This window comes from Dysidea avara, chromosome 2 (genome assembly GCF_963678975.1).
Source record: "Dysidea avara chromosome 2, odDysAvar1.4, whole genome shotgun sequence".
Lineage (NCBI taxonomy): Eukaryota > Metazoa > Porifera > Demospongiae > Dictyoceratida > Dysideidae > Dysidea > Dysidea avara.
In genome coordinates, this window is record NC_089273.1 from 51854556 (window position 1) to 51878753 (window position 24198).

Sequence of the window (24198 nt, forward strand, 5' to 3'; positions counted from 1 at the left end):
CGCGATAACGATAGTGATTTACTATCGCGATATATTGCACTATTGATACTATTGCTCAGCCCTAATACTAAGTATACAAAGGTACTTAATGCAATTTCAAGGATAACTAACTAGACAAATCAGTAATATTTTATAAATGGCAAGTACTGGCATCACAAGTCACAATTAACACATACTTCGGAAACATGACAATCAGATAACACACGTGCACTGTAAGAGCAACATTATTTTTAAAATAGATTTGTTTGGACACTGCTCAGCTTTATTTGTCACATTGTAAGCACTAAGGATGATAATTATTATATAGCACAATGACACCACTATACTACAAAGAGAAATTATAAATAGTTTCTGATCAAAATTACAATCACAGAAGCTGCTATAAAATGGATCAAAACAGCAGTAAATACACCAGAATATAACAACAGGTACGTGTGAAGCCATGTAAGGTTGGTATCACATGCCAGTCTCCACTTTTGAAAAGATTATGCTCAACCTTGAACCTTATTTTGCAATTCCGCGCAAGACAACAAACTGCTCACCTTCAAACTATACTTGCATCGATGCAGGGGGATGCCTTGAAGCCCAGGGTGATTGTAATGCTAAATTCTGAGCAGTGTTAGATGGCGATTTACCTTTAAAAGGGCCATATTTCCATCGTAATCCAACATCAATCGTCCTCCAATCAAAAAACACATGGAAAAATCGAAATCAGCATATACGGTTTGCCCAGAACCACTTTCTTCGTCCTCATCAGCAGCAGATTCACGCGGAAACACTCAGAAACTTCGGCTATCACAGGTGCCACGTTCTTCCAATTAGAATTACGTACGCAATTATTTGTATGGGCTCCCTATGGGGATTTTTATTTCTCAAATTTTGATTTGCTGTATTTCAATAAATACCGCATAGATTTTAATTCAGTAAAGTGCAATACAAAGTACGAAGCATTGGCTACTATTTACTGGAACGGCAGCTTGTGAAACGTTTATTGAAGGTGTATAATTTAAGTAGCAAAAATATGTGTGAAAAATTGGTAGGTTGGAAATAGTCTCGTCCTCGCAGACCCTTCTCTCCGGGGTGGCGCTTATCGATTAGAGATTATAAGCGCCCCCTTCGAGAGGGTCTGGTGAAATGCCCATACCTTTTTTCTCCAGAGAATCGCCAACTTTGGCGAGTGCTAATTGGTCCGTAATAGTTTCACAGGAGGCGTTGATAATGGAGTGGTATATCGTAGCCACAAAACTATCGTTTTTGGCGGGAGTTTTTTGTCGACCTCGTGTCAGGAGTACTGGGAGTATATACGAAGCAGAAGGACGAGATGGACACCTCTTGTATACTACAAGCCTTATCTGATGTGTCTTCTGAATTAAATATTCAGTTAAAGGATCAACAAGTAGAAGCGATTTTAAACATTAATAGATACATTACATTTACTCAGGGTCACACCAGATCCTCTACACATAATAAACTCAAACATCGTCTCCATATTACTAACTTAAATAGAAACTCTTATTTCCACCGTCTTCCTCGTTTGTGGAATGCTCTTCCTGTAATCAATACCAATTTATCAATTGCAACCATCAAGGCTAAACTAAAGAAATTTATGTGGAATCATTTTGTAACTCATTTTGACGATGACAATCACTGTACCTACCATTATCTATGTCCGTGCAGCAAATGTCACAATCTCTCGCCACCATCAAACTTTCAAACACTATAGCTAAGTTATAATTAGTTAAAGTAATTATAATGTATGTATAACTTGTGTTTTTAGGCTGCAAGCACCAGTTGCTTGCAGACCCTTGGCATACTTGCCATAAAGTAATAATAAATAAATAAATAAATAAATAAAGTTTTGTCAAGGCCATGATGTATTTGTGTCGTTGCCAACTGGCTTTGGCAAATCGATGATTTATGGCTTATTGCCACTACTGTTTGATAAGATGAGAGGTAAGTCGACCTGCTTTATGATTGCCATGTTTTTAAACTTCATAATCATGTTTTTAAACTTCATAATAACAGCTCAACCAGGAAGCATTGTTGTTTGTGTGAGCCCATTGATAGCAATCATGAAAGAACAAGCAGCAAGATTCAGTGCTTTAGGAATATCTGCTGAGTTTGTAGGCGAGGATCAAACTGATCCTAGAGTGAAGTCAAGGGTTTTGAGAGGAAACGTACAACTGTTATTTATAAGCCCTGAGAATTTGTTGTGCAATTGGGTATATCGGAACATGCTTCTAACAGATCAGTACAAGAAGTCACTCGTTTGCGTTGCTGTTGATGAGGCACACTGTGTCAAGACTTGGTAAACTAAAAGTACCATAGTGTTGCTAACTGTTATTTTTTTGTACAGGGGAGATAAATTCCGTACTGCATTTGCTCAAATAGGAGAAGTAAGATGTCTCATACCCAGCAGTGTCAATGTTATGGCACTCACAGCCACTTCTACCATTGAAACATTTCAAGTTGTTTTACAGCGACTGTCTCTGTTTAACCCAGTAACTGTTGCCGTGTCACCAAACAGAGGAAACATAAAGTTACTAGTGCAGCCGTCTAAATCATTAAAGGAGTTTGGCGCAACCATTGTCCAGGAGCTTAAAGCCAAGAGAAAAAGATACCCCAAAACTGTGATTTTCACCCACAGCTACCTAGATTGCACTAACCTGTTTTTGACTATGGCATGTTCCTTGCGGAAGGATATAACTTTTCCTGCAGGATATCCTAACCTGTTGAAGTATCGTTTGATAACCATGTATACACGTGCTACTACTGACGAGATGAAGAGCAAGATTATGGCCTCTTTTACACAAGAAAGCAGCACTCTTCGTATAGTCATTGCCACAACATCCTTTAGTATGGGTATAGACATTCCAGACATCCGTCAGATCATTCACTGGGGCCCTCCAACTGATATAGAACAATACGTTCAAGAAATTGGACGTGCAGGCCGAAATGGAAAGGAATCTTTGGCTATACTTATGTTTGAAAAAGCCAATAGATTTACTAAACAAGCCATGAGGATATATGCTGAGTGCAAAACAGAATGCCGACGTAAAAACCTATTTGGAAATTTTATTCAATACATTCATAACAGACCCACATTGTAAATGCTGTGACATATGTGACATGATTTGTGATTGTACAATTTGTACTTCAATCTCATTTTGATTTTTGAATTGTAAAAATTACAATTTGTAAGCACCATACTTATTCATTACAACCATATAATAATACAACTCATAATATTATTACAAATGCTGTGGTGTGTGAAAGTGTGATTGCACAATTTGTAAAATGCCTTCAACGTGTATGATTTGTGAATTACAAAATTACATTTTGTAAGTACCATACTTTTCAATTATCCAAGCCTTGATTTCTTTCTTGGAATACTGCTGCAATACACTTTTAATATGTTTATATGCAGCTGGTTTTCTACCCAAACTTGCAAAAACTCTTCGTTCTTGAAGTTGTTCAACCATTTTAGCACACTCTTTGTGAAACGCTGGCCTTGTGTGTCGTCCTGATTCTTGATATAATCCTGTCTGTGATGTTATATTGCCGCAGACTTGATGAACAATGCCTACAGATTGTGCAGCACGACGGAGAGCCTTTGGTGTAACATTAGAATGCAGTCCTCTGATCATTCCCTTTAGGCGGTGATTTAAGTGTTCTAAATGTAAGTCACACGATACATTACATCCACGGTATCCTTTTGTATTAATACATCTCGACCACTTCAATTGTGCCGCTTGTCTTTCAGAGAATAAGCAGTGATACTGAGTCAAAAGAATGACAACTTCTTTGCAATAGTTGAAGCATCTTCCAGCCTTAAAGACATTTAAAATAAACTTGTAGTATGTCAATATTCTGTCACCATCGCCTTCTCGTATTGCGTCATCAAATCCATGCCATAGAAGCACAAGATTCAGCACTTGCAAAGCATACAAAAATACTTTATCAGTTTTCCTCACTTTAACGTCTGGGTCAAAGGTAACAAACTGTAGTACAATTTCTTTAGCCAGATTCTCTACAGAATCGTATGGAGTTGCTGATAAAATTTCCTTAGCTGCAGCTACCACATGTGCATGTAGAATCATCAAGAAGAAATCTTCACATCCTTTCATACATTTTTCAGGGTCTACTTTCGCTGCAAAATTTACAAGAACTTTCAGTTGTGGCAAACTTCCCTTCTGCCGAAGCAGAGACGAATGAAAGAGTTTCCGATAAATAACCTATAGAAAAATAGAAAAATATCACCATGCAATATACACCTGTATACAGTATGCAGTGAACAACGGAACCTCTGATGCGAGAATAACCCACAAAGTTGTTGTGCTTTTTGCCCTTAAAGTAAAAAGATAACTTTCCAAAATGTGGTCTCCTTTACAAGAGGGTGATTTAATTAGAGAGAGGTTCCATTGTGTTTTGGATGACAAATAACATACTTTACACAGACATAATTTGGCATGCCAGTCTTCTGAAACTGGTACAAGACCATAAAGACGAGATGTCTTTGTGTCCATGTCACAACGGGCAGCAGCACTTCCCCGACAGCGAGCAGCAGTAACCTGATCACCGCCCACTAACAGTTGATGAAATGTTTCACCTAGGATTTCCTCATTTTCTTCCTCAGGTAATAAAAAATGAGTAACTGTGGTCTTTCCAGGTACTAAGGTGTGAAGTTTATCCATAATGTGGCACATTTCATCCACCCTATTCTCATTCTTGTCTATTATACCTAAGGGTACCTGTGCGATGATAAATATCACATGTGAAGTTTGTTACAAAAAATCTGCGACCTACCACATTGGACTTGGATGACATTTCTTTCTCATATTTGCATTTAATGTGAGACTGAACATCCTTTGCTTGAGAAGAGAACTGTGGAAGATGACGAACTAGAATTCTGTTAAAGAAATCATATAAATAATAACAAAACCAAAAATATTCTACCTGGAAATCAGAGTAACAGCATCACTTTGTAACTGAGCAATATCTTCCTGGTTTATGAGAAGTTTTTCAGCATCAACTTCCATATTAGGAGTAGCATCTGAGAACGATGACAAATTTACCCGGTCGAGTGCGGCATAATAATGAAAACAGTGAAGTGACTGGGTACTCTTGTCTGATCTGCTAAAAGAGGGTCGAACATTTTTATCTATATTGTCACCCACAAGTTTGAATCCATGCCATTTTGGGAGTGTAGAAGATGTCTGTTGAACACTCTCCGGTTCAATATTTCCTACATGACTTGCATTAGTTGAACTGGTAGGGGCAGTACTGGTAACAACACTATCTTCATTACTAATAGGGTTCATGGGTGAACCAGTGTGACTTTCCATGGCAGATAAACGACTTTCAACGGCTGGAAAGGAAGACATATCGTGCAAACTATCATTTCCAGCACTGGCAATATCTTCTTCACAAGTGGGTGGAAAACTAAAATCATACTCACTATCTGTGTCAGATCCATTATCATTGTTACTTTCTTCATCCTCATCATTACAATACATAGTCCAAGAACTAGATGCTTCATCCACATCGTCACCTGCATCTACATCATCAACTGTGTCTACATCATCAACTGCATCCACATCATCAACTGCGTCTAAATCATCATCATGCTCAGCTAACTCATTTTCTTGTGACACCCATCCTAAAACACTCATTATAGCAGAGCCCAATCCACTGTTATTGTCATAGTCCAAATCATCTGGGTTTACTTCAAAATCATCCTAATATATATATATATATATATTCAAAATTTGTAATGATACATAATATTATACATAATATTGTACCGGAAGAAGTTGGGTTAGTTTGTCCTTCCATGTCTGAGGTGATGCATCATAATCTTCAACTAGGTCATCAATCACATTAAGGGTTGACTTGTGGCACATACACAACATGAATGGTTGCAACAATTTGTACACCTAAGGAAATATGATCAATACAACAATATAATAGAATTCTGTACCTCTTTATGAACGGCATTCCCATATAAAAACACAGAAAAGACTCTCTGAACTAATGATAGTTTATCATTTCGGCACTTAACCATCATTGCGATCCACACAGATATCAAGGCATGATTGTTTGCAGCTTTTGGGTTGATCAATTGAAGTAGCTTAACTAAAGATGGCGTGTGGTGTTTCAGATCAGCAAATACTTTATCCCATGAAAAATTCATAATATTCTTTTTATCTCCCTTGAGTATGCTATTCGTTTTGTCTGAACAAATAAAAGCAATTTCTTCCTGTATCCTTTTACCCACAGCTTTCAAAGCTTCATCTATGTGCGAATCAACAAATGATGATGCTAGAGAAGGGTAGCTCTTGTAGGCCATCTTTTTGACTGGCTCTTTTCTTGATAGTGTCATCTCTATTGTTCGTGATCCACTTTTATACTTGATGGTAACCTATAACAAAAGTAATAATGAAGGAATAGAACAAACCAATAGTATGCTTACATCAACATCCACCTCAAACGACTCATCAGCGTTGTTTGTCACACTCTCTTCTGGCTCTGATGGGTCTAAAGTGTCCGCCGCTTGAATCACTGAAGACGTTTCTGATGTGTTGTTTGCTGGCTCAAGCAATTCTGCCGATTCCTCCCTATCTACATCAGACAAAGTCCGCTTGCTTCTGTTGGATCTTTGTGACATTGATTGTTGAAGGTGTCCTTTAACTTCCTCTTGTATAACAGCAATCTCTGCCATCTTCTTATTCCAATTCTTCAGATTCATTAAACAACAATAGCACAATTTACCATCAGTTGGCAACAAAGACCGTGGTAACTCAAAAGTCTCAACAAACTTCTCTAATATTTTTCTCTCAGTGGCACAACTTCTCCCGGTGTATATCTTTTCTTTTCCCTTCCCTTTCAAGTCTGGTGAATCAAAACAGGCACGGCACAAACAACAACCACTAGGCGTAACCATCTCTCCAGTCAGTTAGGGTACTCCGGCCACGAGGTCCACAAGGCAACTGAGACAGCAACTCCCGCCAAAAACGATAGTTTTGTGGCTACGATATACCACTCCATTATCAACGCCTCCTGTGAAACTATTACGGACCAATTAGCACTCGCCAAAGTTGGCGATTCTCTGGAGAAAAAAGGTATGGGCATTTCACCAGACCCTCTCGAAGGGGGCGCTTATAATCTCTAATCGATAAGCGCCACCCCGGAGAGAAGGGTCTGCGAGGACGAGACTAGGTTGGAAATCGCTAATTGTACTGACCTTGTCCAAATCGTCTTTCTTTCTTCGGACAAATTTACATTGGTCAGTTTTTAGCTGCAATCATGCTCTATCGACTTAATCATAGGCGATTGAGTCGGATTAAAAGTAGATGAAATGTGTGTTATTATGGATGAAATACATGAACTTGTACCTGCCAAAACAACTGTCAGTTGTTACAATATTGAGGATGAGGAAGTGGAAGACAACGAGGAGGAATGCAGGCATTCATTGGTGAAACATTTCATCAAATATTACTCGGAGGAGACCAATTAACAGCTGCTCGCTGCCCTGGGAGTGCAGCTGCTCGCTCAGATAGTGACACGAGAAGACAGTCTAAACAGAGGCTTCATGGCCTTATTCCATTGTCTGAATACTGGCATGCAAAATTACGTCTTTGTAAAGTGAGAATAATTATCTTATTTGCTTTATAATTATATATGTCAGTATCCAATTGTATTTCAGGTAATTCATCAAAAGCTATTTGGATCATCTTTTCGTACTCAGAAAGTAAGTCTACCACAGCTTAAAAGTTTGATCAATTTTCAGGCAAAGGTAAGAGTATGAAATGAAAGGTTGTGAAGACTTTTTGTTGATTGCTGTACACGCACAAGTCATAGCTGCTGCAGAACAACTTCTTTCAGCTGCAGAGTTTGATTCAGTGGAAGCTATTGCTAAAGAAATTGCAGTCCAGTTTATCACTTTTGAACCAGATGTTAAAATAAAAGCTAGTGACAAAGTTCAATTGTATGCTACACAAGTTTTAACATTAGGACTATTGTGGCATGGGTTCAATGACTCAATAAGAGAAGGAGACGGAGACAGAATTATGATTTATTACAAATTTCTGTTAAATTTGTTCAAGGCAGGTCGATGCTTTAATCAGGGCCACCCAGAGAAATTAAGGGGCCCAGGGCAAAGAGTTAAAGTGGGGCCCTTCACCCAAGTTGTAAGGTGAAGACCAAAAAAAAAAGGTGACAACCTGCTGGCAATGACAATAACTACCCATCACCAACCGTATCTCCTTATCTATAAGCTTGCTACACTGCTCCTCTGAAGAATACTGTGACTGCTCTATTAGAGTATTTAGATCTGACTGCTCTATTAGAGTATATCGATCTTTTAAACAGGTTATTCAGGGGGCCCTTCATGGGGCCTCCTGGGGCCCCTTTCAGGCTGGGGCCCCGGGGAAAAATGCCCCAGTTCCCCCCCTGTGGGCGGCCCTGGCTTTAATTATTGTAAAGAAGTTGTCATTCTGTTAACCCAATACCACTGCCTGTTCTCTGAACAACAAGCTGCCCAACTGAAATCGCCAAGGTGTGTCAATACCAAGGGTTTTAAGGGATGCAATGTTCCCTGTGACTTACATCTCGAACATTTAAATTGTCGTCTTAAAGGAATGATAAGAGGCCTGCATTCAAACATAACACCAAAAGCACTTGATCGTGCAGCTAGGTCAGTAGGACTTGTACACCAAGTGTGCGATACCCTCTTAACTGAAACTGGGATTTACAGAGAGTTTGGACGGCATACACGACCATCTTTTAAAAAGGAGTGTGCACAAATGGTTAAGAACTTGAAGAACAGAAAGTTTTTGCTAATTTAAGACAAACACCATCTGTGTACAAATCAATCAAAGAAATCATGCAGCAATACTCCACTGATAACATCAAAAAATGGATTTTACAGAAATATAGTACTTATCAAATGTGATCAATTTATAAAGGATTATTGCATTATTGTGATGTTAATTTAGTATGTACAGTAATTTTAAAATTTCAATAATTGAAATTAATTATAGTGTGTTTTGCATGCTCAGTACTCACACACAAGTTCACAGATGTCGCAACATGTACTCCTTGGGCAATCATCATGTTCATACTCTATGAAGTTATTGAAAAGAACTTGTCGTCGACATTCAGTCTTGTTTTCAGCATACATCCTCGAAGCTTGTTTCATATACCTAGTAGCCTTCTCAAACATCAATACTGCAACAGAATTATTTCCGTCTCGGCCTGCATGTCCAATTTCCTGGAAGTGCTGTTCTAAGTCAGATGGAGGACCCCAATGAAGAATATGGCGGATATCTGGGATGTCAATTCCCATACTAAATGAGGTTGTAGCAATGACAAGACGCAGTTTGCTTCTTTCTTTTGAAAAGAAGGACATTACCATGGTTTTCATTTTATTCGTTGAATCTCGTGTGTACATGGAAATGAGACGATGCTTCAGTAAGTTGGGATCTCCTGCAGGTGATGTAATGTACCTTCCTAAGTAACATGCTACACACAAATACAGCCTTGTACAATCTTTATAGGTGCGAGCAAAAATGACAGTTTTAGGAAAATCTTTCTGTTTCTGTTTAAGTTGCAATGCAACAGCCTTGGAAAACTCCTTCAAAGATTTTGATGGCTGCACTATCAACTTGATGTTTCTTCTGTTTGGGGATATTGCTATAACTATATACTGGTTTCTGAAGAGAGTCGCTCTGAAACCACATGAAATGTCTGAGTGGTAGCAGTGGCCGTGCCTGCCATAAGAATTAATATTACTTGGAACCAGGCAGCGCACTTCTCCTATTTCAGCAAAACACAGGAAGAAAAGCTGCATTTTAGGTATTCGGAAATCCACAGTAAATGTACAGAAATTCCATGTTTCTGTACATTTCCGGTGTTCATGAAATTTGCACATTTCCTTGACATTTCCTGAAGTAGTATAGGGCACAATTTCCATGACATTTCCTAATAGCAGTATTGATGGTATTTCTTGACATTTCCTAATACAGGATAGATGGAATTTACTGACATTTCTGGAACACAGGAAAGATCAAATTTTCATAAATTTCTTTACATTTCCTGCACTCAGGATAGGTAGTGTCAAAATGTAAATTTCCTGTCTAGGAAATGCAAATTTCCTGTCTAGGAAATTTCAGTAAATGTTATGTGTCAACACATTTCCTAAGCACAGTATAGATGGGGGACAGTATGGTACCAAGTGCGCATTCAAGTATCCTCTCCACCAGTTCAGGACACATGACATTTCCTAAATGGCAAGGACAGACAGCATTAGTACATTACAACTATTACTTTAATAGAGGTTGCAAAATGTATAAGAACCACATTTCCTGTTAATGTAGGAAATGTCCTCCTGTTAATGTAGGAAATGTCCAGTAAATATGATATTTCTTGAAATTTACATGACGTGTCCTCTGTCCGTATATATTGCATTTAGGTTACACCATGACCTTATCCTAATCTGTAAAGTGTTACAGTAGTCACGTATGACAGCAGCTGGAGTGACAATCTCGGACTAAAATTTCACTACATGCCATGTGTCCTTGACTTAGGAAATCTCATTGAAATTTCTGAATATTACAGGAAATGTCACTGCATGCCATGTGTCCTTAAATTAGGAAATCTCATGTAAATGTCAAATTTCTGAATAGTGTAGGAAATGTCACTGCATGCTGTGTCCTTAGATTAGGAAATCTCATGTAAATGTCAAATTTCTGGATAGTGTAGGAAATGTCACTGCATGCCATGTGTCCTTGACTAAGAAAATCTCATGTAAATGTCAAATTTCTGAATACATGCAGGAAATCTAACGTGTCAAATTTTTGGCAGAGGAAATGTACAGACACTTGAAATTTCCAATGTTTTAGGAAATGTCACAACATGTGACATTTACGGGTTACAGGTTTACTCCAGGTTTGATATAGTAAATTCAACAGTTACATTTCCTGTACATTTCCATGCTGATTTTTGGTCCAGAAATGTGACTCTGTTTCCTGTGAAAAGCTGTACGGAATTTATCACCCCTAAAAATGACATGGTGTATATATAAAATATTATTTAATAATCAAGTCTTAACACAATGTGCTTCATCCACAGCAACCCCAACAAGAGATTTCTTATATTGGTCCGTTAATAGCATATTGCAGTAAACAACATTGTACAAGAGGTTCTCGGGGCTTATAAACAACAGTTGAACATCTCCTCTGAGAACTCTTGACTTTACTGTATGGTCAACCTAGCCCTCACCTACAAACTCTGCAGATACTCCATTGGCACTAAATTTTTCTGCCTGCTCTTTCATAATTGCAACCAAAGGGCTTATGCAAACAACAATTTTTTGTTGTGCTCTCAGGACATAGCTGAAAAACAGCCTTCTTTGGCTGACGCTATTTTCCCTGATTAAATATCATTTAAAAAAAAAAAACAATGCTTCCAGTTTGGCCTATATAACAAAAGTAATATAGTACACTTTCAGACAATGCAGTTCAACCTACATCTCAGTCTATCGAACACCAGTGGCAATACTATACCATATATCACTGATTTTCCGTACCCAGTCGGTAAAGAAACAAATATATCATGGCCTTCACAAAACCTCTGAATCGCTTCTTTTTGTTTATCCTTTAGTTGCAAATTCAAGCCAGCGGAGACGCTAGCTACAGCGTCCAGGATATCCATCTCAGGCTGTAGTGACACCGGCGTAGCACGCTGAACTTTCCATGATGCTAAACTCCCGCCAAAGGAAACCCGATTGTAGGGCTGACGCATCACCCTGGAATAGACACCTTCTTTACATTTATTAAACACCAATCAACATTCGCCAGTATCTGGCGATTTCTCGTACAAAAAAGGTATGGGCATTTCACGAGACCCTTTCGGAGGGGGGTGCTTATAATCTCCAATCGATAAACGCCCACCCCGGAGAATGGGTCTGGAGGACGAGTCTACACTTCAGTCATGGTGCTACTATAAGACTATATAGATATGTGCAAGCATACTAGTAGTTCAAGTTCGTGACTGGGATCTCTTTCGCGATAGGTTCGTAGCTAGCTATTTACTTAACAGTAAACAAAATGACCTCACGCCTTATTGGTCTAGCCAGCTGCACACCTCTTGGTAGTCTGGCGCCGCCCGCCCCTTCGCATAAAGTAAGGGTCTGGTGAAATACAGATACTAAATCATTTCTAGCGCCCAGATTCGGCGCTAGCCAATTAGTGCATGCCAATGACATTCATACAGAAATTGCCTTGGCAACACAATGCTTTTGTTCGAATTGAAGTACAATTATCTGATGTAACAGGCATTACGTACGCTGTCTAATTGAATTCCTTTTGAAATGATTAGGTATTTGTATTTCTCCAGACCCTTACTTTTTGCGAAGGGGCGGGCGACGCCAGACTAACCTCTTGGCTGTCTCGAGATATACTCTAATACAACGGTCATGTATGATATTCTAATAGAACCGTCACAAGTTACATGCAGCTAGCTAGGCTGTGGTACAACAAAACTAAACAAACCAGTATTTTTAAAAATTTTAAAATGAAGTAGGGATCTATGCAACAAAAAGTAGTGAAACAAGATATGAATGATGATGGTATTACAGTATAATAGTTCAGTGGAAAAGTCCCTACTTTGGCACATTAGCTATAGCAATATTATTTTGCTCAATTCCAAAGTAGGGACTTTCCCACTTAGCTATGCTGTAATACCATCATTCACATCTTGCTTCATTACTTTTTGTTGCATAGATCCCTACTTCATTTTAAAATTAATCTTACAATTTTTAAAAATTCTAGTAGCTTAGGAATATGTAGTAACTAACTTCTCAGTAAGGCCAGGAAAACTTGATTAATTGTTTCTCATCCCCGCTTGCATCCCGTTTTACCCCATCACATCCAATTTAATTATTGCTGTTATCAATCACATGCACATGTATTTTGATGCTAAGAAGGTTGGCTATCATTTTACAGAACAGCAAATGTCACTTGCACTTCAGAAACGGTGGTAAAACATAAGTACTAGATCTTAAAAGACTTTAGTTAACCTTTATAATATCAGACAGCTTGATTTAGAGTATTTTCTTTAATAGTGAAAAATAAAAAATGACCTCCCACCCTATAGAGCTAGTTCTCACCTTAAGATACTATGTCTATAAATTATAGGATGGCAATGCATCCATTTGAGGTAGAACGCAATGATTTCATCACATGAGCAGTAAAAAACTCACACAATCGATTCTTATAAAAACAAATCTGCAGTATTGCTCCTGCATCAAAGCCATGGTCCATGTACGTAAGTATACCATTGGCAGCCTTAACGTACTAAAATGTGCCACCATGGACAGCTAGCCATGGTTTATAAGGTATGTACAATGACATTTTCCTTTAATTCTTAGGGTACATAATATGTTGGATGGCTCGCCTGCAAGTAACCTGCAGACTTGCTTTGCAAGTGTATTGATATGGGACCATGTGAATTTTGATTGTGGATAACAAACTGTGCATGCATACAAACAAAAAATACAAAGAGTTGCTGAGATTGAATCTACAGTATACTGTAAATGGCAACCATTTCTTTCTTTTGATGTGGTATGCATGGATTGTAGGGGTACTTTTCGAACAGTTCTTGATTCTTAATGCTGTGTAACGGGTCTAACATAGCTGACAAACAGAGCATAATAAATACTTCACTTTTCAGATGATAATTGAAATAGCTGGGGTGCATAGTGCAATTTCTTTCACAGTGTACTCACCAGTCATAATAGTATAGTTTACAAAAAAAGTTAACAAACAAGTACACAAAAAATTGAATTTTCAACTAGAGTTGGGACCATAGCACATAGATAAAAGGTACTGAAGCAAATTGGTGTAGTGCATGATATTAAATCACAGTAAAACAATAAGAAGTGATAGCTACAGTATATCCCTGCTGTGCATTCCCGTTATGGTATCTTGATCACAGTAGGGATATAACACTTCTTAATTATTCAATATCATGGACTACTCCAGCTTGTTTCAGTACTTTTTACCGATGTGTTATGGTCCCTACTCTAGTTGAAAATTCCAATTTTTTGTGCACTTGTAAGCAATATAAAGCAGACATTTGAGCCCATAATGATGTTTTAAGCACACTAAAGTACTTAACTAGCCATGAGTATACAGTGATAATGACTAAAAGTGCCTTGCCCAGTGCTATCGTATCACACCAGGTGTCTATTGTCAAACAAAACAGCAATATAAACTAATCTTCATTCAATAAAACTCTTTTCCAAGTCCACTGGCTAACTCTGGCTCACTTGTATAAAACTAAAAGCCACAATTGATCCTGTGAAGTGTCACTATTAGAGGAGATAGTACGCTTTCATCAAAGAAATCTGAGAATGCCTGGAATCCATTAATAAATAAGAAATGGAAAAATTTTAACATACTTCCTTAGAGGAATATCTATTTAAAGATGCTTTGATATTTACAAATTACGTATATGCAGGGTTTTTGTTCTAGCAGGATACCTGTACAGTATACCATGTGCTACTAGGTAATAGCCAGAAATTTTGTCAAACAAATTGCATATTTTGTGAGTTACTTACAAAACTCCAATTACAGAGGTTGTTGTCTAAAACATGCATTGCTTGGATTTTTCAGTGGATAAACACACCTTATAACCACCTCTCTAATTGTTACATCATTCCTTTGGGTTGTTTAATCACTGAATAATCCTAGCACTACATGTCTTACATACATACATACATATACATACCACCTCTGTGTTTCTCATTGATGCATTCCTGAGCACTCTCTTCTCTTTGAAGTAATGAAAATGGTATATACTGCATATAGCTTCAAGTGTGCATATCATAGCTGATATATGAGTTCATCATACAAATATAACAAAATGATTTCAGCCATTTTGTATTATTTTAATTTTACCACAATTAAAATATACATGAATGAATTTTATAACATTGGCTTTTTCTATCATAGTCCATTCCAACTGGAAATCCAAATTTGGTGGAGCCATCTCTAGAAACTTATTCTACTCAGTTTGTATAAGGGTCCTTTAATTGTGTTTTGTCAGATGTAAAAGGGTCCTTAATATTGCTGCTGCCATTTCTTGTCTGCCATCCTTTAATATCACATCTTCTCAAACTAGCCTGACATGTTGATGGTCACACTCTTTTTTCATAGCTCAGCCCTTTTGGATTAGATTAATAGTTAGTAGCATTAGCTAGCTAATTGAAATGTTTATTGGTTAGTGCACCTTCAAAGGCCAAAAAATCTCCTATACAATGTCATGTTTTCATTGAACTTGCACAAGTAAAAAAAATTAAGTAACAAAAATAGCAATGTTAAGTATGGTGGAATACATCAAGAGATAGACATTACACATTTTGATTCACACGAATTGAATATTACACACATACACACACATAATAGAATAATTATTTGAAATCTGTCACTGTTTATTAATATGCACGAATGTTACCACATCATGTCAGACATCAATATCATTCATCACTTCCAATAAAGATTCTTGGTAGTGGGCATAACCTTTATGACGAGTTCTGTGTGAATATTCACACTTATATGGTTACTTAATATATGTGCCAAAATTTAGTTAATATTCATGCACAGAGACCCGATTAGTAATAAGTACTGTACACTACACACCTGTAAATTAAAATGCATATTTTATAATACTTGTCTATTTATAGCTTGTTAGGAGCAAGGGACAAATGGGTGAAAACTACAGAAGTGTTATCAAGACTGTAATATCAGTGAATATCAAATTTAAAAATACATTCTGCAAAATGAGGATGGAAAGAGTGTTTCTTATGATGTTGATGAAGTTGTAATATAATTACTATTATAATCATTTCAAGGAAACATAACTATCTTAAACTTCTAAAACATGATCAAATATCAGTTTTAACTACAAATCTACAACTATGAAGCTAAGAACATTATTTAAAATTTTAACAGATTTAACAGATATGCCAAAATGAGTTCAGCCACTTAGTACAGTAAAAAGCAGTGTAGCTATTATTACAATCATATAAACAAACACACAAACAAACAAAATAAAAAGTAATTAAAGGTTACACACTGTTATATATACAGTATTCTGTCTTGCCAAGTTATGTCCACAGCACTGTACCATGTGTTGATCTGGCCAGTTGTAAGATTTCTTATGTTACATGTATCTAACAACTACTATTTAAATATAGCTAAATGTACACTCACCTGTTCAGCTTCTTAACAGTTGTTGGTGCAAGGTTGTCCATAAGTAAATAATTCCTGTGATCAGTGGCAGAATTAGGTTTATGGCGTATGCGCCTACTTATTTTCTTAATACCATTTTTGTGGATGAACAGTTCCATCACAGCAAATGCTATCAAAGGCAGTGCTATTAGAATGAAGGCAGCTGATAGCAACAAATTTTGATTGTACCTCTCAATAAGTGGTACTATTGAAATCAAGATCATTATTTGCAAAACAAACCCATCAAAGATGTTGAGAATGTTACTTACATATGGCCTTATTATCAATTGTATCATAGCCAACATTGTACACAAAGCAACCTGTAAAAATTGGACAGTGATATTCAATGTAGGATTTGCAATGATTATCACAATAATAACAAGTCGACAAATCATGTAATAAGCTGCAAAGCAACGATACTGGTCTTTGTAACATCCTTGAAACTGATCCAGTAATGGCTTCATCCTGGTGAAGTTGATCTTGTAGTTTAGAAATGGCTCTAGTAGCAGTATAAGTGGTAGACCAATCACAATCACTAGTGTACATAACACTGCTACAATAAAATATGGTAGATGACGACCATGACAGTACTCTATGTCAGGTGATAGGTAAGTGTAAGCCTTATCCACATTATCAAATGTCAGTGATCTCAACAACAGTAATGAAGTTGTGGCCACAGAAGTGTACGATAACAGCAATAGGTAACATATAACACGGATGATTCCTCTACTAAAAAATTCTGAAAACCTGTAAGATATTCTTGCTGATAAACACAATAATACAACAATGATAGTGACAGCTAGTGGATGTACATAATGAATGAACTGTTGATCAATTCCACTCATGTTCTCCACCAAGCAAAGTTGTCCTAGAAATCGTGGAGTTATTTTAGCTATGCTGGTGAAAATGCTTACAGTTGTAAACAATCCTTGAAATATATACAAATTTTGATCCAGTAAAATATCCAGCATACTGTAATAGTATGTAATAGCATACAAATAACCAATCCCAACATGATAGTATGTCATAATAAACACTAGTATAACTATGACTATCCAGTATATCATTGAAAATGTGACTACCATTACTGTCTGTCCAGTTGGACATTTCTTACCTCTTACACATACTACAGAATCAAATGAGAGAGTATAGCCTTCTTCACAACTACCACAAGCGGTACCAAATCTGTGTGAATTACACTGATTATGCCTTTCAGGAAAGAGCTGGTAATGCCCATTAGTTGCCTCACAACAATCAAAACTGCAGTAATTTTTAGGACAAACTGACACTGTTGCTTTATCACTACCTGAACTTTGACCAAACCAGTAACCTCTTTTGATTGTTGATGTACGATTATCAGAACATGTTACAATATCAGTCTCATCATAACACTCACACCTTTGTGATGTTATGCTATAATGGAAACCAGGGTGACATGGTGATAGTTCAGTTATTAGTTGTATTGAAATTTTTTTAAATTCAGACTGACTATCAATTTGTGATGTTATTGTCATTGAAACATTTATTGGACTACCCACTTCACTCCCTATTATTCTAATACCTCGAAACTTGTCACATGATATCAAAATAACATAAGGACCATCAATATGATACGTCTCATTGTTACTGTTTACTGTAAACTGTGTTGCACTAGCAGTGTTGTTGAAGTGGTCCAGTACACAAGCATCAGTTATTATTTCTTGTCCAAGCATTATACCTTCAACTAGATATGTACTATTGATACAATTCATATCAGAATCATCGCCAAGGTGAACAGATTTAGCTGTGTTATTTAACACCAGTTTACTAGGTTGAGTACGGATGTAATCAGTAAAATTGCTATCACTGAAATCATCATAATATGAACTATCCACAATAATTTGATTAAGACATTTTTTATCACATGTAATTGGTATATCCATATAAATATTTGGACCGGAAGATGCAGTGTTGCTTTTAAAATGGGTATGATTGAATGTTGCATTAACAATAATTTTGCTGTTAATATTTCCTATAAGATTACCATAAACAGCTCCACCATATTGATCGACATAATTACATGAGTATGTGACATTAGAATAATCATCAAATGACAATGTAAAGTTATTGTCCAGATACATGGCTCCACCACTTGTTGCTGTGTTCTTCTGAAATGTTATTTGTGAGTATCCAGAAAAATTAGCAGTAGTGTTTTCAAATAGGTAAATAGCTTTGCCAAAATAGCTGCAACTATTCTTATAAAATGTTAAATTGGAAGCATCACCAGTATAGATTAAACCATCATCAAGAGATCCTATAGCTCCACCACTAAGGCTGGCTTTATTGTTTTCAAATAAAACTTGAGAGTTTCCTATAAAGAAGGTGACAGATTGGCTGGTCAAATAAACTGCTCCCCCTTGCTCTTCAGCTTTGTTGTTGTTAAACATTACATTGGAGTCTCCTTCAAAAATTATAACAGTACCGCTAAATGAGTATATGGCTCCACCACACCGCATTGCTTCATTGCTTTGTAGTGCAACAAATGAATTACCACAGAATCTAATGCCAGCATCTTTCATGGATGCTTTGTAATTTTGTCTAGCTATTTTGTATTTCAATAAATTTCCTGTAAATGAAACAATAGAGCTACTAACAAAAGCTATTGCTCCTCCATCTAGTTTAGCTCGATTACCACTAAAATTCACCTGTGAATTCACATCAAATACTATATAGCATTCCATTCTAGCATAAATAGCTCCACCAGTTTCTGCACTGTTATTAGTAAATGTTACTGATGTGTTTCCATCAAATGAGACACCAACAGCATCTTCTAAGTACAAAGCTCCCCCCTCTGTGCCAATGTTATGACTAAACGTTACAATTGAGTATCCATGAAATGAAATGGAAGATTTTCTCAAAGAACATACAACTCCTCCACGTGTTGCTGTATTACTACTAAAGAGTGTTGTAGAGTTCCCTGAAAATATGATACTAGAAGCATATACAGATTGTGATGTGTTTTCATTAAATATAATATTGGGCTCTGAAGAGTATAATGCTCCTCCTCCTTCAACTGCAATATTGTAATTAAAGTTGACAATTGAATCTCCACTCAATCTGAGAGAAGAGTTAGTACTCGTATACACTGCAGCCCCATATGTGGCAGTATTTCTACTAAACAACACTTCTGTGTTTCCATCAAATATAATAACAGAATTATCAATTCCATGAATACCTCCTCCATCAGTTGCACCATTTGAAACAAATGTTACTGAACTACTTCCACAAAATTTATTAACAGAAGAATATCCATAGCAAGCTCCTCCCTTAGAGGCAGTGTTGTCTTCTCCATCAAATATAATCCTAGAATTACTTCCATAAATGGCTCCACCACTTGTGTATGCACTGTTGTTAACAAACATTCCTAAAAAAGTTCCATAAAATGTTACATTGGAAGTTTCTGCATAAATGGCTCCTCCCTTGGTTGCTTTATGATTATTATGAAATTCCACTGACACGTTTCCATCAAATGTAATGTTAGAACTTACTCCATGAATTGCACCTCCATTGCTGCTTGCACTGTTCCTAGCAAACTCTATTAAAATGTTCCCATTAAATCCAATATCAGTACCAGACCCGTAAATAGCTCCTCCATTTACACCTGCATAATTCTTATCAAATGTTACTGAAACGATTTTCCCATCAAATTTAATTCTAGATTTAGAACATACTGCTATAGCTCCTCCATGTCTATTTCCAGTGTTTTCACAAAACATTATTGACATGTTTCCATCAAATGCAATAGTAGAGGTATATCCAAAAACAGCTCCTCCATCCATAAATGCACTATTATTTATAAATTTTGTTGAAATGTTTTTTCCATTAAATGAAATATTTGAACCAGCTCCACTTATTATAGCTCCTCCATTAAATGCCATGTTACTATAAAATTGTATCACTGTGCTCCCAGTAAAAGTAATATTAGAACCATTTATGCAAATAGCTCCTCCTCCACCAAACGTGTTTTGCATTAGCTGGTTAGCCACATTGTTCATAAATGTCACTGATGCATTTTCATTAGATGCAATTACAGCAAAATCAGCTCCATAAATAGCTCCTCCATCAGAAAATGCCATGTTACTCTCAAACCTTACTGATGTGTTCCCATTAAATGCAATAGCAGACCTTTCTATGCAAATAGCTCCCCCTGTCCCCCCATAGGCTTCTAGCTGAGTTGCCCTATTGTTAGCAAATGTTACTGATGCATATCCACCAGACAAAATAGTAGAAGTATTAGATGCATGTATAGCTCCTCCATTAGATGCTATGTTGCTATCAAACTTTACTGCAGTGTTCCCATTAATTGCAATAACAGATCCCTCTATGCTAATTGCTCCCCCTGTCCCCCCATGTGCTTCTAGCTGGGTTGCACTATTGTTAGCAAATGTTACTAATGCATTTCTATCAAACACAACTGTAGAATTATCATATCCAAAAATAGCCCCTCCATTAGATGCCATGTTGCTCATAAATGCTATTAATGTGCTACCACTAAATGTAATAGTAGAACTTTGTATAATAATAGCTCCCCCTTCCCCTCCGTCTTCTGCTGGTGTGGCTCTATTGTTAATAAAAGTTACATTTGCATTTCCATTAGATGCTATAGCAGAATTATCTGCATAAATTGCTCCTCCACCATAATTTTCTGCTGTACATGTGTTGTTATAAAATTTCACTACTGTGTTTCCATTAAATATAATTCTAGAGTTTTTTATGCTAATAGCTCCCCCACGAAACACTTTATTGCTAACAAATTCAACAGAAGCATTTCCACCAGATACAACACTAGAACTACGTAATTCCATAAATAGCTCCTCCATAACTTGCTGTGTTATCATTAAATATTACTGATGTGGTTCCAGTAAATGTTAGATGAGAACTCCTTAAGGTAATAGTTCCTGCTATTGGCCCACCAACTGGAATCGGCCCACAAACTGGAATCGGCAGCAGCCCACCAACTGCATTGTTAACAAATGTTACTGATGTGCTGCCATCAAATCTAATATGACCACTTTCTACAGAAATTGTTCCACTATCAAACCCACAATTTTTAGCAAAATTTACATTTCCACTTCCACCAAATGTGATGTACGACCCATGAATTGCTCCTCCACGGAAAGCAACATTGTCAACAAATACCACTGATGTGTTTTCTCCGTCAAATAAAATTGAACTATTATCAAAGCCAAAAATAGCTCCCCCTGTTTTATATGCTCTGTTGCTTGCAAATGTAACACATGACATTCCATTAAATGAGATGACACAGTTCTGTGAAATATAAACGGCACCTCCAATCGATGCACTGTTGCTAACAAATTTTATTGATGCACTTCCCTCAAATGTAACAAATGAACCAATTTCACAGAATACAGCTCCTCCTCCACTGGAGGCTTTGTTGTCACTAAACACTACCATGGATTTATCACTGAAATAGACAATAGACTCATTTGTAGAATATATAACACCACCATTCGATTGTGCATTGTTCCTTGTAAAATTTTCTGTTGAATTGCTTATAAATGAAACATTAGATTCATCTAGGTATATACACCCACCATCAGTCTCAACATAATTATTGTAGAACATCACATCAGATGTATCATGGAATATGATGTTAGAATGGATACCATATATGCCTCCACCAGCAATGGCTTTATTCTGTTCAAATAATACAGTATCACTAAGGTGAAGATTAGTATGTGAAATATATATGGGTACTCCTTCATTTTGTACAAATACAGAATTTTGAATAGTAAGGTCATTGTAGGAGGTTGGTGTTCCATCAATGTAAACAACACTTTCAGCATGTCCATTTAAAGTAAAATTGCACATGTCAACTACCATATTTGATTGAACATGATTTTCAGATTGAGAGATGTATATGGCTGTACCGTGACCCTCATATTCATTGTTGTGTATAAACTGACAATTGTTAATGTACACATTTCCTGACATGTTTGACAGTACAACAGATTGTCCTGTTGAGTGATGAAATGAACAACTCTGAATCACAACATCGGATGAATGGGTGAAACCAATTGCAGGGTTAGTTGAATTACCACACCTCTCCCAGCTGATACCTTCAAAGGTGACATTTTTACATGATATAAACTTCACTGATCCAGTATTGTTACAATCAATGGAGTCTCCAATAACTGTGATGTTTTCAAGATATTCTAATACCACAATTGAAGACAAAACAGTTGTAGCTGATATATTAATAATACTATTATTACTAGCTCCATCAACAAGTGAATCAAAATGTGAACGATAGGTTCTAGTTGCATATTGTCCTTCCTGAAGACTTGAACTATTAGTACCTGTGTCAGTAGCAGAAATTCTTATTCTAATCTCTTGGAAGAAAATTAGCATCAGAAATGCACCGGTTATCATTTTAGTAACAGCAGGCTCAAAACTAACTGAACTACAACTGTGTAAAGCTTAAACTTAAATAATGCAAGAAGTCATATAAGTGGTGGAACCACAAACATGTTAGTAAGCCACCAGCCTTAAATTACTTTGTAGTGTTTAGCTAGCAGAACAAAAGAAATATACACTTGCATAAGTTACTGATTATAGATAATGTGTGGCTTTTTACAGATAAAATACAGCTAGCTGGTCATCGGTTTTTGACACAGGTACATGTCCATTGCTCAAGATTTTGAAAGAAAAACAACAGGATCCATAAACTGATACTGTCAAGTGCAGCATAATAAATCTTCCTCGTGATCTTTTTAACCACCCTCTTAACAGTAACGACGGGTTGCTCTGCTACCACCAAGAGTGGGTTGTTATTATTATCATAATCATTTCAATCAAACTGTATTTTCAAGTCACTGTTAGTCTGAGACTTTCTGCATTCAATTCTGGTTATGTACAATAGATCTAGTATGGCATTCTCAGGTTCTTAGAGAGATAGTACCTCTATAATACTATTATTACATGTATGGTATGATGTGCATGTAGATAATGTGCTAAATCATGTGACTGAACACCTGAATACCATACAGTCAGCTGATCATCCATATATGGCTAGTAGGAATTCATACAACACTCATCCCACTAACATGCACACACTGCAATAAATGAATAAAATTATAATAGTGTGCTGCAGGCTGAAAGGACTATACACCATGTGACTACAATATTGTAACAGGCAGTCAATAGGTCATCAGGTATTAGAATTCAGTGGTGGATACAGGGGGGTTGCAATGGTTTCAGCTGAAACCCCCTCTGAAAAAGTGGGCGTGCCCTAATTAATTTACGATTCGTGTGAGTATGCATAGTGTATCACATTGGGGCCTTTTCTATTGGGCAAATTTTATACTTTTACCTTTGAAATCACTAAAACTGGCATTACGGCGTTGAAGCGTGTTAAGCGCCTGTAAAATAATTATCGTTTTAGTGCTGTTTTGCTTCAAAACTTTCTGCGAAGGCAACTATGAAACAATGTTTTGGAGTGATTTTTATGATTCACTATAGATATATGTAGCTGTATAGGCCACTGAGCCATAAGACTGAGTTAGCAATCCCAGCTGGACTATAGCGGAATCAAAGTTATTAAAAACTTCCTGAACCTGAAATCCCCTCTGAAAATTCCTAGATCCGCCACTGGAGTTACTATAGCTACACTCACCACCTAATTTACATGCACACACAAATGAATACAATTACTATATTATACTGTGAAGACCTGAAGGTCCTGCAGTATTTATAAACTTGCACCTGCAACAGTCATCCAATATCCATATATGGCTATTAGAAACACAATCAATCATGTGCACATACACATTCAAAACCAATGAAAATAATTCCTGAAAAAAAAATTAAACTGGGAATGTTTTCTCCCATAAGTTACTCTCAATGC

At 36.8% G+C, this 24198-nt stretch overlaps 4 protein-coding genes across 6 annotated transcripts; 1 reads left to right on the plus strand and 3 right to left on the minus strand.

Moving 5' to 3' along the window:
- The first annotated feature begins 1857 nt into the window (after positions 1 to 1857).
- Positions 1858 to 3367, plus strand: LOC136247602 (ATP-dependent DNA helicase RecQ-like). Of its 2 annotated transcripts, XM_066039366.1 has the most exons (3): positions 1858 to 1953; positions 2026 to 2308; positions 2357 to 3367. In XM_066039366.1, the coding sequence occupies exons 1-3, from the start codon at positions 1911 to 1913 to the stop codon at positions 3108 to 3110; spliced, it is 1080 nt and encodes a 359-aa protein (XP_065895438.1). In that variant the 5' UTR covers positions 1858 to 1910; the 3' UTR covers positions 3111 to 3367. The 2 variants fall into 2 exon arrangements, with proteins under 2 accessions (XP_065895438.1, XP_065895437.1); XM_066039365.1 differs by lacking the exon at positions 1858 to 1953 and having other exon boundaries at positions 1960 to 2308.
- Positions 3123 to 7212, minus strand: LOC136247601 (uncharacterized). Of its 2 annotated transcripts, XM_066039364.1 has the most exons (8): positions 6473 to 7212; positions 5981 to 6421; positions 5805 to 5936; positions 5459 to 5738; positions 4957 to 5368; positions 4807 to 4909; positions 4449 to 4751; positions 3123 to 4235 (listed from the first exon to the last, which is right to left on the minus strand). In XM_066039364.1, the coding sequence occupies exons 1-8, from the start codon at positions 6941 to 6943 to the stop codon at positions 3333 to 3335; spliced, it is 3045 nt and encodes a 1014-aa protein (XP_065895436.1). In that variant the 5' UTR covers positions 6944 to 7212; the 3' UTR covers positions 3123 to 3332. The 2 variants fall into 2 exon arrangements, with proteins under 2 accessions (XP_065895436.1, XP_065895435.1); XM_066039363.1 differs by having other exon boundaries at positions 4957 to 5738.
- An 8182-nt stretch (positions 7213 to 15394) lies between these two features.
- LOC136247609 (uncharacterized) lies at positions 15395 to 18325 on the minus strand. The gene is made up of 2 exons (XM_066039372.1): positions 16275 to 18325; positions 15395 to 15595 (listed from the first exon to the last, which is right to left on the minus strand). Exons 1-2 carry the CDS (start codon positions 18212 to 18214, stop codon positions 15526 to 15528), a joined length of 2010 nt encoding a protein of 669 aa, XP_065895444.1. The 5' UTR covers positions 18215 to 18325; the 3' UTR covers positions 15395 to 15525.
- Positions 18294 to 22724, minus strand: LOC136248223 (probable outer membrane protein pmp20). Its single transcript, XM_066040034.1, has 3 exons — positions 21127 to 22724; positions 18411 to 21077; positions 18294 to 18303 (listed from the first exon to the last, which is right to left on the minus strand). Exons 1-3 carry the CDS (start codon positions 22722 to 22724, stop codon positions 18294 to 18296), a joined length of 4275 nt encoding a protein of 1424 aa, XP_065896106.1.
- Positions 22725 to 24198: the final 1474 nt, after the last annotated feature.

Bases quoted from the DNA above. Each gene is read 5' to 3' on its own strand.
- LOC136247601 (XM_066039363.1), bottom strand. From the start codon at position 6,943: ATGGTTACGCCTAGTGGTTGTTGTTTGTGCCGTGCCTGTTTTGATTCA. The intron at 4,752-4,806 runs GTAGGTCGCAGA...ATCATCGCACAG, and splicing joins TGTCATCCAAGTCCAATGTG to GTACCCTTAGGTATAATAGA. The intron at 4,236-4,448 runs GTATGTTATTTG...ATTTTTCTATAG, and splicing joins CCAAATTATGTCTGTGTAAA to GTTATTTATCGGAAACTCTT.
- LOC136248223 (XM_066040034.1), bottom strand. From the start codon at position 22,724: ATGATAACCGGTGCATTTCTGATGCTAATTTTCTTCCAAGAGATTAGA. The intron at 21,078-21,126 runs GTAGTTCTAGTG...TGAATTTGTTAG, and splicing joins GGAGCTATTTATGGAATTAC to CAATAAAGTGTTTCGTGGGG.
- LOC136247602 (XM_066039365.1), top strand. From the start codon at position 1,971: ATGATTGCCATGTTTTTAAACTTCATAATCATGTTTTTAAACTTCATA. The intron at 2,309-2,356 runs GTAAACTAAAAG...TTTTTTGTACAG, and splicing joins GCACACTGTGTCAAGACTTG to GGGAGATAAATTCCGTACTG.
- LOC136247609 (XM_066039372.1), bottom strand. From the start codon at position 18,214: ATGGATATACCAATTACATGTGATAAAAAATGTCTTAATCAAATTATT. The intron at 15,596-16,274 runs GTGAGTGTACAT...ATATTCACACAG, and splicing joins ACTGTTAAGAAGCTGAACAG to AACTCGTCATAAAGGTTATG.